We start from the raw sequence: 14,840 nt of genomic DNA on the forward strand, positions 1-14,840 counted from the left end.
AAGTACCTGGTAAGGCAAGTTACCCACGCCTCGGATTCACAGACAAGTTCTGTCGGGCTTAATGCCATCGAGGCGACCTCTGGCAAAGTCCTTACCTGCGCCAGCTCTCTGGGTTTTTGGGTTTTGTCTGTGATCTGGGCAAGGCAAAGGAGGCGATCCAAGCCTGGGATCGAGCTGATCCTGTCCACTCGTTGGCTTCCATGCCGCAGCCACAGCAGTGGCAGCAGACAGAACTCTTCGCAATGCAGCAGCAGCAGCAAGTAGGCGTTTCCACACCGCTGTTGCTGAATCTCTCCTCCTCCATGCTTCGACCAGACCATCGTTCACCGGCGTCTTTCCTGGCAGCGATGTGGTCGGAGGATGAGGAGCTTCCATCTGTCAGTCGTCAGGGTTAGGGTTAGAGTTAACCTTCCTCTGTCCGTTGTCGCATCTTTATACCTCACAATCCTGTGTGTTCCCTCCGTGCTCCTGGTAAGTCCTAGTTCTCTGTTTCGGGCTCAGTTTTCTAGTTTCTAGTTGTTTTTTTTTAGTTCTATGTTTGGATATTTTGATTCAGCAATAAAGCTGCTTCCCTTGGCTCGTTTGTGTTTGAGTCCTGCATTTGGGTCCTATTCTGCCTGCCACGCCACACTAGCCATGACACTTTCTAACATTCACACTCCGATGGACCAACTTGGAGTTAGTATCTTGTCCAAGGATATTAGGCATGCAGACTGGAGCAGACAGGGATCGAGCCTCCAACCTTCCTATTAGTAGGTGACTTGCTCGACCTCCTTCATCAACCCAAGTAGTGAAAGTGGATAAGTTTAAATCTCTGGGGTCAACCATCCAAAGAAATGGAAAGTGCACAAGAGAGGTGAAGAAGAGAGTGTAGGAAGGGTGGAGATGAGTGTCAGCGTTTTGTGACAGGTGAAAGTGAAGGGAAGGTTTACAAGATGGTACTGAGACCTACTATAATGATTTATTTGGAGATCATGGCACTGACAAAAAGACAGGAGGTTAAGCTGGAGGTGACAGAGTTGAAGATGTTGAGACTTGTACTGGGAAAGACCAGGATGGGAAAAATTAGATTAATATGAGAGAGAAAAATCAGGTTCAGCATTTTGGAGGCAAGGTTGGGATGGTTTGGACATGTACAGAGGAGAGAGAGTGAATATAATGGACAAAGAGCTAATATACAGTGGCTTGCAAAAGTATTTGGCCCCCTTGAACTTTTACACATTTTGTCACATTACAGCCACAATGACATTACAGCCACAATGATTGTATGATGGCGGCGCGCACAGACGCAGCGGCTCACTGCTCCTCACGTTCGGTGTTTTGTTTTTTACTTTTTCTACGTGTATCTGTGTGGATGTGTGTGTTTTTTATTATTATACAACGAGTAGAGTCCACTTACAGTCGTCAGGACCTTCTGAGTTTGGGATTACGCTGTGCAAGGAGCATTACATCGGACTACCACCATTTTCACGGCATTCCGGAGGACATAATAAGAGCTCCAGGGTCTCCGTGGTTGGTTCTTCCCAGCGGCAAGACAAAGAGGAAACGTAAACAAAGGAGGCAAAAGCGTGGCTGCAGGGCTGGATTACACACAGGTGCACTCTATTTAGTCATTAGCACTCATCAGGCAATATCTATGGGCAACTGACTGCACTCAGACCAAAGGGTGCTGAATAATTACGCACACCCCACTTTGCAGTTATTTATTTGTAAAAAATGTTTGGAATCATTTATGATTTTCGTTCCACTTCTCACGTGTACACCACTTTGTATTGGTCTTTCACCTGGAATTCCAATAAAATTGATTCATGTTTGTGGCTGTAATGTGACAAAATGTGGGAAAGTTCAAGGGGGCCGAATACTTTTGCAAGCCACTGTATGTTATTATTTTAGTTTTCTTAAAGACTTCCATTCCTATTCTGGTTGAATTGGGCTTTATTGTTTGTTTACAGTACAGCTCCAGATTCAGACCAGAGCAAGTTAAAAGAACTTTATCTATCAATGGCCAGCAGCAGTGATGTGGATCACTTTATGTCTTTTATTTGTGTTGTATATTCTGTTTCACTGTTACATTCAACCTTTGGGTGACGGCAGAAAAACTGAAAGAGGAGGACAGAGAGAGAGAGATGGAGAGAGAGCTGGATGAATACATCAAATGTAAAATATCTTCTCATAACTCCTGATGATATCAACATTGTATAAATGTATTTGTGTCATTATATTTCAATAAATAAACATTGTTTGAGACTAATTCCACATTAATTCTGTAGGCTCATTAATGTGAGAATGACAGTGCTTTAGTTAAACTTTTTAGCCCTGTGTCTATGAAATTAGTAACAATGTAACAGACTTAAAGTTAGGTCCACTCCTAATTTAAATTCTTTGTTTTCTCCAACTCTCCCAATCACAAGACCTTCTAATCAACCGGCAATGCTGACTTCTGGACTCAAATCTGCAATAACACCTTCAACTGCATCAAAAACACAAACTTACAACTCATAGTACACTGCACAGGTGACAAATTACACAAAGTACGATTTCCTGATTTTAAAAAATTACATTCTACTCTCAAAACACCCCTGATACTTACCTGCATGCCATTTGGCACTGCACCACAATTAGACATTTTTAAATTCAAATGATGGATCATCTCTCACACGTATCTTAGGTGACTTATCTATGCAGTTGCAATGTTAATACACTTTTGTTCCACTAACACCTCTAATTATCACCAAGAAGGTCATCCTCTTAAACTGCAAGTTAAAAAAAACTGTATAACAATAAAGCAATGGAAAAATCTCCTAACAGACTATTTATATCTCTAAAAGCTTGAATTCAGGAGACGGACAGGTTTAAAACGTTCCTTTTTGTACATAGTCAGAGCCAGAATAGATGACCCTGAATCCTCCTTTAGTTATGCTGCAATAGCCCTAGGCTACTGCCAGCTTCCAATGATGCACCGTGTTTCTTCCTCACTCACTTTTTTCACTCACTATGTGTTTACACACCAATTTGAATTTAATAAATTATTATTCATCTCTGACTCTCCACAGTGTGTCTTCTCCCCCTCGCCCTAACTGGTCATAGCAGATGGCCCCGCCCCTCCCTGAGCCTGGTTGTCCCACAGGTTTCTTCTTGTTAAAAGGGAAAGTTTCCTGATTTTTCAATCTAATTGTTGGGGTTTTGTCTTTATTATTGTAGGACCTTTACCCTACAATATAAAGTGCCTTGCGTGATTGTTATTGTGATTTGGTGTGATATAAATAAAGTATTAAAGTATTTGTACTTCATTACTTCCCATGACTGCTGCTAAATATAGCAACTCATCCTAGTACACAAAAACAAGTACTGAAGCCAAAGATTTAAAACACAAATATCTCCATACCTATAATAGAGAAACACACAAAACAATGAGCTGTGCTTGTTGTGCTCTTGCAATCAGGCTTCTGTGATAAAACAGCACAATGCAATTAAGAAAGTTCAGCAGATATCTTTTTCAATTCTAGCAATCAGACTAATTTAGCAAGCTAGCATTAACATTAGACCCACAAGATAAAACTGCAGTTGAACTCAAACCTCTGCGGGACTCACACAGGATGCAAGCAACTATGTCACACAGTGAAACTGAAGAAAGAAAATGAAAGCTTGAAATACCAAAATAATGAAATAAAGAAAAAGATAACTGAACTCCAGAGTATTGCAATTCACTACTGAGAACACCAAAAGCCGGATTGAAGTAGAGTTGTTCCTGATGCTAACACAACAGCCTGGCAGGTGCAGTAGATGTGGCAAGTTAGGAAAAAGAACCATTGTCAATGTGTGACCATCTCTAGAACTGCAAGGGATTTCATAGATATTCACAGATATTCAAGAGAGTGAATATCTGAAGAAGAATGGCTTGCGCTTCAAGGAGGAGTTAACAACAGGTGACAAGGAGGCTCAGAGTCGACTTTGGCCAGGCGTGGAGAAAGCTAGGCAAATGAGGAAGAAGGCATACTTCAGTGAAGCAAGAGCCTTTACTGATGGCAAAGAACTAAAGACCTAAAATAAAAATGGCATATTCTATAAATCAAGGACAATCAGTATAAAAGAACACTATTCAGAAACAGTTGACTGGAATAATAACTGATTTCATTATGTCTTGATGCATTCTCAATCATCCAGGAAAGTAAATCTCCAAAAGTTGAATCTGTTCATCTGGACGTAGTGTTTTGTGGGAGAAACGTTTCGTCACTCATCCAAGTGACTGGAATGAATGATTACAATGCTGCAATCACAGCATTGTAAGATGGCGAAAGATCTTTCGCCATCTTACAATGCTGTGATTGCAGCCATTCCCCAACTCTCTGTGAATGGTACTCATGGCCATTGATCAGTGTTCTTTGATCAGTGGGTTTTGGTCAGTGATTGTTGATCAATGGTCATGAGAATTTGCATAATTATGATTAAGGAACTGACCTCACAGCCCATTGTTCCTTCAGTGGGCTGGTTTCAGTCATTATGCAAATGTACTGTTTATAAGGTTTGGGGAAACCTGCAGTCAGCTGAGACTGAAGAAGTCACTTGGATGAGTGACGAAACGTTTCTCCCACAAAACGCTACGTCCAGATGAACAGATTCAACTTTTGGTGATTTCATTATATAGTAATTGTTCTGATGCACTTATTTTACTATTTTAAATGCAACTTTTTCAAATTAATTTGTTTAACATATGTTCCTTTTTAGGAAATACTTTCAGAATATACCATGAAATGGGTTATACTTAACGAATATGTAAAATTTACCATGAAGTATAAGCAAAATCAGTTAAAAACAACATCAACTCTAAACCTCCTTACATCATTTGGTATACATGAGGCTTGTAACTGTCATTGGTGACGTCCTGCTCTATGATATATTCCATATGTGTCAAGGTTTCTACCTCAAAGGTTCGTTTTTCTTTACATACTAGCAATTATTGACAATGTTACTTTGATAACAATATGCAGCCGTCATGAGATTTCTGCTATGTGAAGAACTGATCTGCTTACCATTAATCATTACCACCATGTGTTTTATTATCTTTAAGTCAGTTTCAGTGTTCTCAATTAATACTAGACGTATTAGGAATCTGCTAAAAAGAAAGACTCCATTTATTATTCCCAATAAAAAAATTCTAACTATTGTACATTATTCAAGAAACCCGTGCATGTTCAGAAGATGCTTCATTTTGGAGAAATCAATGGGGAAATGATATTTGTTGTTCTTTTGGTACAAAATGATCAGCAGGTCACTATTTTAAAAGGAAAATATTAACACTCTCAATGATAACCATTAGTTATCTTCCTATGTTGCCCAATTTTATCAAAAGATGTATTTCTTAGGGAAATTACAACATAATAACAGGTAAACTCACAAGGAATTTAAAGAAATATGTAACACGAAGGCCTGCCTGAAATAACCGATTCCATAAGAAACCCTAAGATAACAAATCACCAGGCAATGACAGATTAACAGGTGAAGTTTACAACACATTCATCACGGCTCCTTTTCTGCTTGCTATGTTTCAAGAATCAACTGATAAACAGGGAACTTCCAAATCATCACAACAAAGAGTGATTACATATACTCCAAAACCAAAGAGAACTCTGAATAACTGGAAGCCAATTAGTTTACTATATAATGATGCAGAAACATTTGCCTATAATCTTTGCAAAGAGACTGAAAAAGGCCACAAAATAATTGATGAAGAACAATTTGGATTCATAAAGGGAGACATATCAGCAACAGAGGTGGGTAGTAACGAGCTACATTTACTCCGTTACATTTACTTGAGTAAGTTTTTGAAAAAAATGTACTTTTTAAGTACCTTTTTTGCACGATACTTTTTACTTTTACTTGAGTACATTTGTGAAGAAGAAACGGTACTTTTACTCCGCTACATTTGCAAAATTCGACTCGTTACTTTTTTTTAATAATTAATTTCACACATTGGATAATACTACTAATATAAATTATGGATCATGCCGCCACTGGAGCTACCAGTAACTCTTTCACCAATCAGACGTAGCCATGCGGTCACATGACCAGATATAAAATGGCAGGCCGAGTAGCCCAAGCCTTTTCAACTTCCAAAGACGGACAGAAGAAATACATCAAAAAATGGCAACCGTCTCCGCTAACACTGAACAGGACAAACACCCTTGGCCGCATATGCAAAGCATGTTTCGCTTTAAAGGAGTACAAAAGGACAGCTATATAATGCGATGTCTTCTGTGTGAGCCAAAGCAAACCGACGTCTCAGCGTACAAAAACTCAACATCTAACCTGAGGAAACATGTTGCGGTAAGTTTGCTTTAAATTTCTTTTTTAGCTGTGGTTAAGTGGATGTCAGTCTTACAGCCGCTGTGTCGAGCTTGATTCCTTGAGAGTCGGTGCACTACAACTTTTTGATGTGTCCATAGTCCAACACACATGAATTAAATGGCTGAATTTTGCCACCTCAGCATGCAGTCAAGTACCATAGAGTCTTGCTAATGTCCTAATAAGCAATAATTCGGCGTGTCGCGGTGAGGACATGTTTAATAGTTTCAGGACACTGGCCCTCGAAGACTGGAGCTTGACACCCGTGGGTTACAGAATCACAGTCTTAGGTCTTGCCCATATTAAAAATGAGATGATTTAAAAAAGAAAATGCACACATCCAGAATCACTCCCTTTCTCCTAGAAACTACATTAGTAATTAAGTCGTTTTAATATTTTTCTTTTCTCCACAAGTGACTTTTTGTCCTGACTCTTGCTTCAGAGAAGTACAGTTATAAGGTGTAGAACTTTATGAGGAAAAGCTAAAGTTTTTTTGTTTGTTTTTTTGTTTTTTGAAGGAGAATCTATTGACTAGCACTGCTAAGCCTTGCATACATTCTTGTTTTGAACTTAATCTGGAATTTCTTTTTTAAGTGGAAACCCATGTAATGTAGGCACGACTTTGTTTCTCTTTTCTTCCTGTAGTCTTCTGGTCAAATCTATCCGATTCACAACTTAAAGCACTCATAAATATTGTGTTTTACATCTGATTGCATAATGATATCCTCTGCACTATGCACTTGAACATATAAAAGTAATGATCACCTCTTTCATTGAATTTTGAGTGTTTTAATCAGCATTGTTACACCTGTGGTGTTCCCGGACAAAAGTAACTGCCATAGGAAATGAACTGGAATCCACTCACTGAACGGCCCACTTAACTGAATTTGGTGGTGAAAATGTTTTTGTGCTAGTTTATCCTCGCGTTCACCCCCACCCCTTACTTTAGTGTTCCCAGTCAAAATTGACTGGTCTGTTTTAACAGCTCTTAAATTACCATAACAAACAGTTTTCACCACCAAATTCAGTTGTGTGGGTGCGTCAATGGGTCGTTCAGGGGGCCTTTCATTTGGTCGTTCAGTCAATGGGTGGGGGGGGTTGAACATGACAGGAGGGTTACAAATATGGGATCATCTTTTTTTTTTTCTCTTTTTTTCTAAGAACTGTATAGAAATTGCTTAGTCACATGTCATTTCATGGTCTATTTTTTTCTGCCAACAGAGGGTTCACTCCAACAAATTGAGGATGTATACGGAATTAATGGACAGCCACAGAAAACGAAAGTCGTCCTCTTCTACCGAGCCACCTATGAAGAACGCAAAACTTACAGACTCTTTCACTGGCTCTAGGCGAATAACACAAGCAACATTTGACAAGCTTCTGCTTATGTTTGTATGTGAGGCCAACCAACCATTTTCTATAGTTGAGACATCGTCCTTCAAGACTATGATGGAAACCTTGCAACCTCAGTGTACAGTAATGACAAGGAAAACATTGTGCTCAAAAATACAAGACGCTGTGAAGACCATGAAAAGCATAATCATCAAAAAACTGAGCACTGTGAACTATGTTGCTACCACAACAGACTGCTGGTCTGCTAGACAGCATAGCTACTTAGGAGTGACTTGTCACTGGATAGATGACATCTCTTTAGAAAGGCATTCTGCTGCACTGGCTTGTAGACCTCTTAAAGGTTCACACACATTTGATGTTCTTGCTGCTGCATTAGAGGAAATCCATTCAGAGTATCACATCAGAGAAAAAGTGACCTGGACGACAACAGACAGTGGTTCAAACTTCTTGAAGGCCTTTCGATTATATGGTGAGGACAAAGAGGAAGAAACAACCAATTGGCAGGAGGATAGTGGGTCTATCCTTGATGATGCAGAAGACAGTGAGTTAGAGGTGGAGTATCAAGATGTGTTTGCCGTTTTGGATGACAACACAGGTCTGGAGTACCAGCTTCCAAGGCACCAAAAGTGTGCATGTCATCTACTCAATCTTATATCAACAGTTGATGCCACTGCTGCAGAAGCTACCAATGATACATACAAGAGACTGTCTCTGTCTGCTTTTGCAAAATGTCATGCTCTGTGGAATAAAACCAGCAGGTCAATCATGGCTTATGAAACAGTGGAACGTGAGTGCAAGTTGCAGTTTCTTCGACCCAATCAAACTCGTTGGAGCTCCCTGTTCCTTGCTGTGGAAAGACTTGTCCGCATTCATAAAGAGCAAGGAGAGAAAGCAATCCGCAATGTTTGCACGGCATTAAAGATAAAGATGTAAGTTGATGGAACTTGTTTTTAAATATTAAATTGTGACTGTGTGAATCCACCCCTTTTTTTTAAGTGACTTTGACTGACACTGGAAAATGTAAATATTATCAATTGCTTATAGTTTTACTGTCTCATTTTGCAATCATTTGCAAATTTTACAGACAATTCACAGTTATTACATTGCTGAAGAAATGGCCTATTTCTGTTTTTACACCTTTTTTAGGTTCAATCCTGCTGAAATGGGATTTTTGGTTGAGTACACTGCTGTGATGAAGCCTGTTGCCATGGCCCTTAATATCCTCCAAGGGGAATCATCTGTGCACATGGGCTTCTTGCTGCCAACACTTTACCAGTTGCTGGAGAAGCTGAGGAAGCTGGAGTCATCTTGCAAAATGTGTAGACCTCTTGTTGATGCGCTGCGGGATGGAATCCAGAAACGTTTTGGAGAAATGATGAAAGACCCTGAGCTGATTGCAGCTGCAATACTAATACCAAGATTCAGAACATCATGGACCACAGAGGAGAGCATCTTAAAAGCTGGTAAATATGCATGTTATCCATTAAGTTGTGAGCCACTAGATTTTGACTTATAATGACTTTTCTTGTTACTGTGATTTGGGATTATAGTGTTAGTTAGGGGGAAAAAAAGGCTGACAAAAGTTAGGGAAAAAAACATTTCCGGTGTGATAAAATTTTTCATGCCAAACATCAGCAGCTCGGCAGTCTATACAGCACACTAATGCACAGACCTAACCATACATCTTTCCACAGGTCTGACCTTCATCAGACATCAACTAGACACAGAGTTGGGTGAGGCCAGCACAAACAGCAGCCTATCTGATGAAGATGACTTCTTTGGGTCCATGGGGTCAGGAAATCCAGAAGCAGGGGAGCTGGAGAGGTACCTTTCATGTCCATTCACTGGAGGTGTGGATGTATTGCATGGCTTTCCTCAGATCAAGAAGCTGTCGATCAAAGTCAATACAGCTCTTCCTGCATCTGCAGCCTGTGAGAGACTTTTTAGTCATGCAGGACTCCTGTTCACTGCCAAATGGTCACAGCTTCACAGCAAGAACCTTGAGAGCCAACTGCTGAAGCTGAACCACCATTTCACTGACTGAAGAAACAATTTATGGTAAAGTGAGCCATACACATATGCACATCCACATAGTGGAAATTTGTATTTGTCTTTTATAATTAGTTTTAATGTGTGTGTGTTTTTTTTTTTGTTTTTGTTTTTGTTTTGTTTTTTCTTGTTTTTTTTAATTCCTGCTGTCCGCCTTGGGAATAAACTTTTCCTGATTATACCTGTTGCATCTCTGTGTCATTTGTTTCTGATTTACTTAATCCCTCCTTGTATTTAAAAGAACCAGCCCTAGTATGACATTCTGGCGCATCAGCTGCAGTCTGTTATGTTGAAGTTGCCTCGTTCTAATGTTTTCTCTGAGGCTGCTGTAAATGTGAATATATTCACTGTGGGTTTTGCTTGAAAAAGCTTTACGTTGTGAAAAACTGAAATCTTGAAATTAGAATTGTTGTGCCTTATTTTGTGAATCTTTTTACATATATTCCTTTTGAAAATACTAAAATTTGTATATTTATTTATGATTGTCTGATAGCATTTATTTATAAAATAAATCGGACATTTCAAACAGTTACTCGCTATTTACTCAGTACTTGAGTAGCCTTTTCACCAAGTACTTTTTTACTCTTACTCGAGTAACTTTTTTGATGACTACTTTTTACTTTTACTTGAGTAATAATTTTTTAAAGTAATGATACTCTTGAGTACAATTTTTGGATACTCGACCCACCTCTGATCAGCAATAACACTAGTCTTGTATTAGACAGTTCACTTAAGCTGTCTCATGGAACCTCTAAAAGACAAAGACGCCCGATGGCACCTTCTCTATTCTTGTTAGTAATACAAATAATGGCGCATTACAATGAATGATTGTTTTGGGCACCAGTTTTTGGAAAACAGTTCAAACTGTCCTAAAGCATTATCTTGCTTTAGGATGAACCCCTGAGCAACTAGGCGTATACCAGAGGGTATACGTCTGCATGGTGCTGTAGAATGCTGTGGTAGCTGTTTTGGTTCAGGGTGACTCTCACTCTGTACAAGTCACCGACTCTGGATCCAGCAAACAGCCCCAGACCATCACACTTCCTCCTCCATGTTTGAGAGTTGATGACACACACTGTGGAACCATCCTTTCACCTACTCTACGTTGTACAAGGATCGTGCCTGAAACGAAGATTTTACATTTGATTCATCAGTCCATAATACCTTCTTCCAGTCTTCATTAAGTCCAGTGGCAGTGTTTCATGGCCCAGCCAAGCCTTTTTGTCTTATTCTGACGTCTGGCTTTCTCGCTGCAACTCATCCTGTCAAACCTGCAGCTTGAAGTCTTCTTTTCACAGCTGAAGCTGAGACTTTCTTACTACAACCACTATTAAGCTTCTTGAAGCTGTTGTCCTATGAGCCACATATCACACAGGCTGTTAACTCTCAGAAACTTGTCCTCTGATTCAGTCGTGTCTTTGGGTCTGCAGACCTCTTCCTGTCACAGTTTGTTTCTGAGAGCAGAAGGAAACTGTACTCACTGACACTTTGACTTTCTTTACAATGTCTCTGTAGGACAGACCTACATTTATAAGTGTTATCATGGTCTGTCTCTCTTCCATTGTTAATTGCCTTTTTCTCACCATGTTTGTACCATCACACTACTTTCTGCAGTACAACACTGTTCGACTAATGCTGATGAGGGTATGGTACCACAGTGTGATCCAACACTGCTTTTATGCAGATAGAGGGGGAAGTAATCCATAAAAGTTGGGACAGCTGTAGGAATTAGTAGCACCAGTTTTCAAGGCTTGATCAACGTCCATTGCTGCAGAACAGTTTAAATTGTTAACCCATGCTGTGTTCCCTGAAAAAGGCCTTTTTTTATTATTCTGAAATGTATGTTATATTTCAGTTTTGGGTAACCTTAGCTTTTTCTTTTTTTTTAACCTGTGGCAGTTCACCACTTACTTTTGTACCATTTCAAGCTATTCATTGGACTTGAACAACTTGAACTGCAATAAATAACTGGAAAAATTGGGGTGTTCAAAACTTCTGACCAGTAGTATATGTAAATCAATTCTATTCCCACTGAAGGAATGTGATATAACAAATGTAAATGGCATCACTGTTGAACATACTGTAACCTGACCAAGATGGCAGCAGCATGTCTTCTTGTTGAATGTCTGCTTTGATTTTGTGGGGAGGGGGGTTTAATGAATTTTAGTGCCTTTTTTCCAACAAGGTTAAAAACCTTGTTGGAAAAAAGGCACTAAAATTCATTAAAGGGTTATTTAAATTATTCTGTAAATTTTTGGAAAGTGGCCTATTTTGGGGCCTTGTGCTGCTAACAGAAGTCGTCTGCACCACACCAAAGCCTGTGTTGCACCAGGGCCTGAGCTGCTGGCTGGAGCCTTACTTGCCATTCTAGGTTTGTGCAGCTTGCTGACATATACTTAATTCTGCATCAACAATTGTTGTGTGTTATGGATAAAGGCTCTTTTTGTAACTTTATTTTGCTTATTGGTTGTGGGGGACTTTGGGACACTCATTTTTTTTAGGGCAAGCACATATAACAGTGTGCTCAGTCTGCGAGACAATGTCCCAAAGTCCACATGTATCATTGCTGCTGTACATCTGTACAATCTCCAATTCATTTGGCACATGACATTCATCATCTGATTTACCCAAAGATTTACCTCAACATCAATATCTTCTTGCTTTGTACGATTATCTTGCAAGTTATGAAACATTCTGTTTAGTTTCAACATTCCGAAAGTCAAATACAGGCATATTGTTACAAAGCAGAGCCTGCTGATTGTCTTACTACTGCTCTTATCTGGTAATGTGCAACCTAACCTGTGACCACAAATAGTGTGTGGACGACATGTGCCGGGTTATCTTAGAACATTTGGGGCTTGTTCGAAAACATCACTGCCATCGTTTCTGAGGAGGCTTATTGGGGCCTGAAGATCAGACCATTGTGTAGGCCAGGTATAGGTCTCATTGGGACAAGAATGCTGGAGATGTGGGCTGCTGGGACACTACAGACAGCAGTGGAGCCATACAGATATATTGCCTCAATCTTCTGAAAACAAGGAGAGAGGCTGAAACCACTTCTCTTGTGAGCCTGATCAAAGAATGAGACGGGGCCATGAGATGGAGCTGGAGGTGCCAAATTTGACCATTCCATCCTTTGTGTTTGCATACTGCATATGCTCCCAGCTACTTGAATTTTGTCAACAGCCATAGTGACGGGTCTAAGGAGCTTGGGGGGAAAAAGCAGTTTCTTTAGTTCAGAGTGTGGAGATTCAGAAATTGTTTTATTGCTGCCATATAACCTGCATTATTATAATTGCATTAATAACATGTTTTACAGCATTATTTGATTAGTAATATTTCTTACAGGGTTCATATTGCATTGAATATGTTTGTCATCACATTCATTCTATTCACAGGTAGTTTATTTTATACACATTGCATATCTGTGCTTGTTTAGAGTTGATGTTCCATCCAAGAGGGTTTTAAGCTTCACTGGTGAGAGTGTCCAGGTGATACATGTTGAGGGAAGATGAGAACATAGAAGGTTGACTGCATGCATGCTTACAATACACATAAATCTAGGGACAGGTCTGAGCGAAGGCCCAAGTGTCTTCTGCTCCTTCTTGAGACTTGCTGCAATTTAGTCTACTTAGTGATTAATGACGAGTGTCCATTTTTAGCTCTTAGAGACCCGGTAGCTTGAAGTTGGTTACCTTAAAAGGCAAGTGTCTTTGACCTTTTTGTAACCAGCTGCCCTTTTAGCGACCTGGTAACAGATGACTGGAGGAGATAACCAGCCCTCAGATACTCTGAAGGCTTAAGACAATGATTGTGCATGGAAGGTGTTATGGAAAAGAGAAGTTATATGTCTGTGTCTAGCTATTAAAAATGGACAAGATGTACCATTGTCTGCAAAACAATGACTGCACATAATGTATTTTTGACCTGTATTTGACGCCATGACTCCTTAGGCTACGATGACCTGGATGACTAAGAACCTTCACAGATATCCATAGTGACGCCTGTGCGGAGCATGTGCAGCGAGTGGCCGCAGTCCTGGAGTCATTGAGGCAGGCTGGGCAAAGAGGTTTGCAGTTGGATGGAAGGAGGTACAGTATTTGGGCTAGCATTTGAGGGGGAGGCAGGCGCACCCCAAATCAGACAAAACAGCAGATATTGCATCCCGCCCACATCCCAAGACCAAAAAAAACAGGTGAGGCATTTCTTGGGGCTGGTTAGTTACTACTGTTGGTTTGTGCCAAACTTTGCAGTGCTAACCAGTCCCCTAACCAATGACATCTATTTGTGCAGGTGAAGAAGGCTTTCTGTTGGTGTTGCATCTTCACCAAACAAAAAGGGAAACACTGAGCCACACACGGGGAATATAGTTGCTTCTCGTTTACTGAACCTTTTGTAGTCACATGTTCACAAAATCACAGTGTCTGTCTACTTCCTACATGACACTCCTCTTCTGTCTTCTTACATGACATTTATTTAACACAGCACCAATACCACCTCTCCTGGCCTTGCTGGTATAACAACACAAAATGCCCTTTCTCACACCCATCCCACTCTGTGTGCTTTTCCAGAGCAATAAACATGAACTAACAATGGCTGTACCTGGAAATAATAACTGCTATGCATACCCATACACATATATAGATATTTATATAAGCAAATGCTTCGTTACGATACCACATCTCCTCCCCCCTTAAGTCAACTACTCCTGCTTGTCTACAAACAAATGCTTATACAGAAAAATGCTTAACAAGCAATTAACACATAACTATTGTAAACATACAACTGTAGATATGTTTCTTTTTTTTAATGCTAACTAGGAAGATACGTCCTTCCTGTGAGATCAGAGCGCATTGTTTGCTCTATTGCTGGAAGATCTCATTCTATCTAACAAAGTCCATTAGAGTCTCTGGTGGACGTCTCTCTCTCTGGGAATGTTGCAACACTGGTGCCACTGAGGAGTCTACGGGAGTCGGAGTCTCCGGAGCATATGGCAGCTCCTGGAGCTCCGATGATGGAGGTTGTGGCGTGGTGCCCACCCCTGATGGCAAGCAGGAATGGCTTCTGTGTCATGTAATGGCTCCACCTCCCTGTCC

The 14,840-nt window shown here is 40.2% G+C and overlaps 1 protein-coding gene across 1 annotated transcript; it reads left to right on the forward strand.

Annotated features, from left to right (window-relative positions):
- The first annotated feature begins 5,871 nt into the window (after window positions 1-5,871).
- On the forward strand, window positions 5,872-9,925 carry LOC120434744. The gene is made up of 4 exons (XM_039603074.1): window positions 5,872-6,324; window positions 7,564-8,624; window positions 8,842-9,158; window positions 9,390-9,925. The coding sequence occupies exons 1-4, from the start codon at window positions 6,142-6,144 to the stop codon at window positions 9,737-9,739; spliced, it is 1,911 nt and encodes a 636-aa protein (XP_039459008.1). The 5' UTR covers window positions 5,872-6,141; the 3' UTR covers window positions 9,740-9,925.
- The last annotated feature ends 4,915 nt before the right edge of the window (window positions 9,926-14,840 follow it).

The sequence above is a fragment of the Oreochromis aureus genome, linkage group 19 (genome assembly GCF_013358895.1).
Source record: "Oreochromis aureus strain Israel breed Guangdong linkage group 19, ZZ_aureus, whole genome shotgun sequence".
NCBI lineage: Eukaryota > Metazoa > Chordata > Actinopteri > Cichliformes > Cichlidae > Oreochromis > Oreochromis aureus.

What these genes read in the sequence shown, in the direction of transcription:
- LOC120434744 (XM_039603074.1), top strand. Translation starts at nt 6,142, where the DNA reads ATGGCAACCGTCTCCGCTAACACTGAACAGGACAAACACCCTTGGCCG. An exon ending in ACGGCATTAAAGATAAAGAT is followed by an intron (nt 8,625 to 8,841) that starts GTAAGTTGATGG and finishes CACCTTTTTTAG; the next exon opens with GTTCAATCCTGCTGAAATGG. An exon ending in GGAGAGCATCTTAAAAGCTG is followed by an intron (nt 9,159 to 9,389) that starts GTAAATATGCAT and finishes ATCTTTCCACAG; the next exon opens with GTCTGACCTTCATCAGACAT.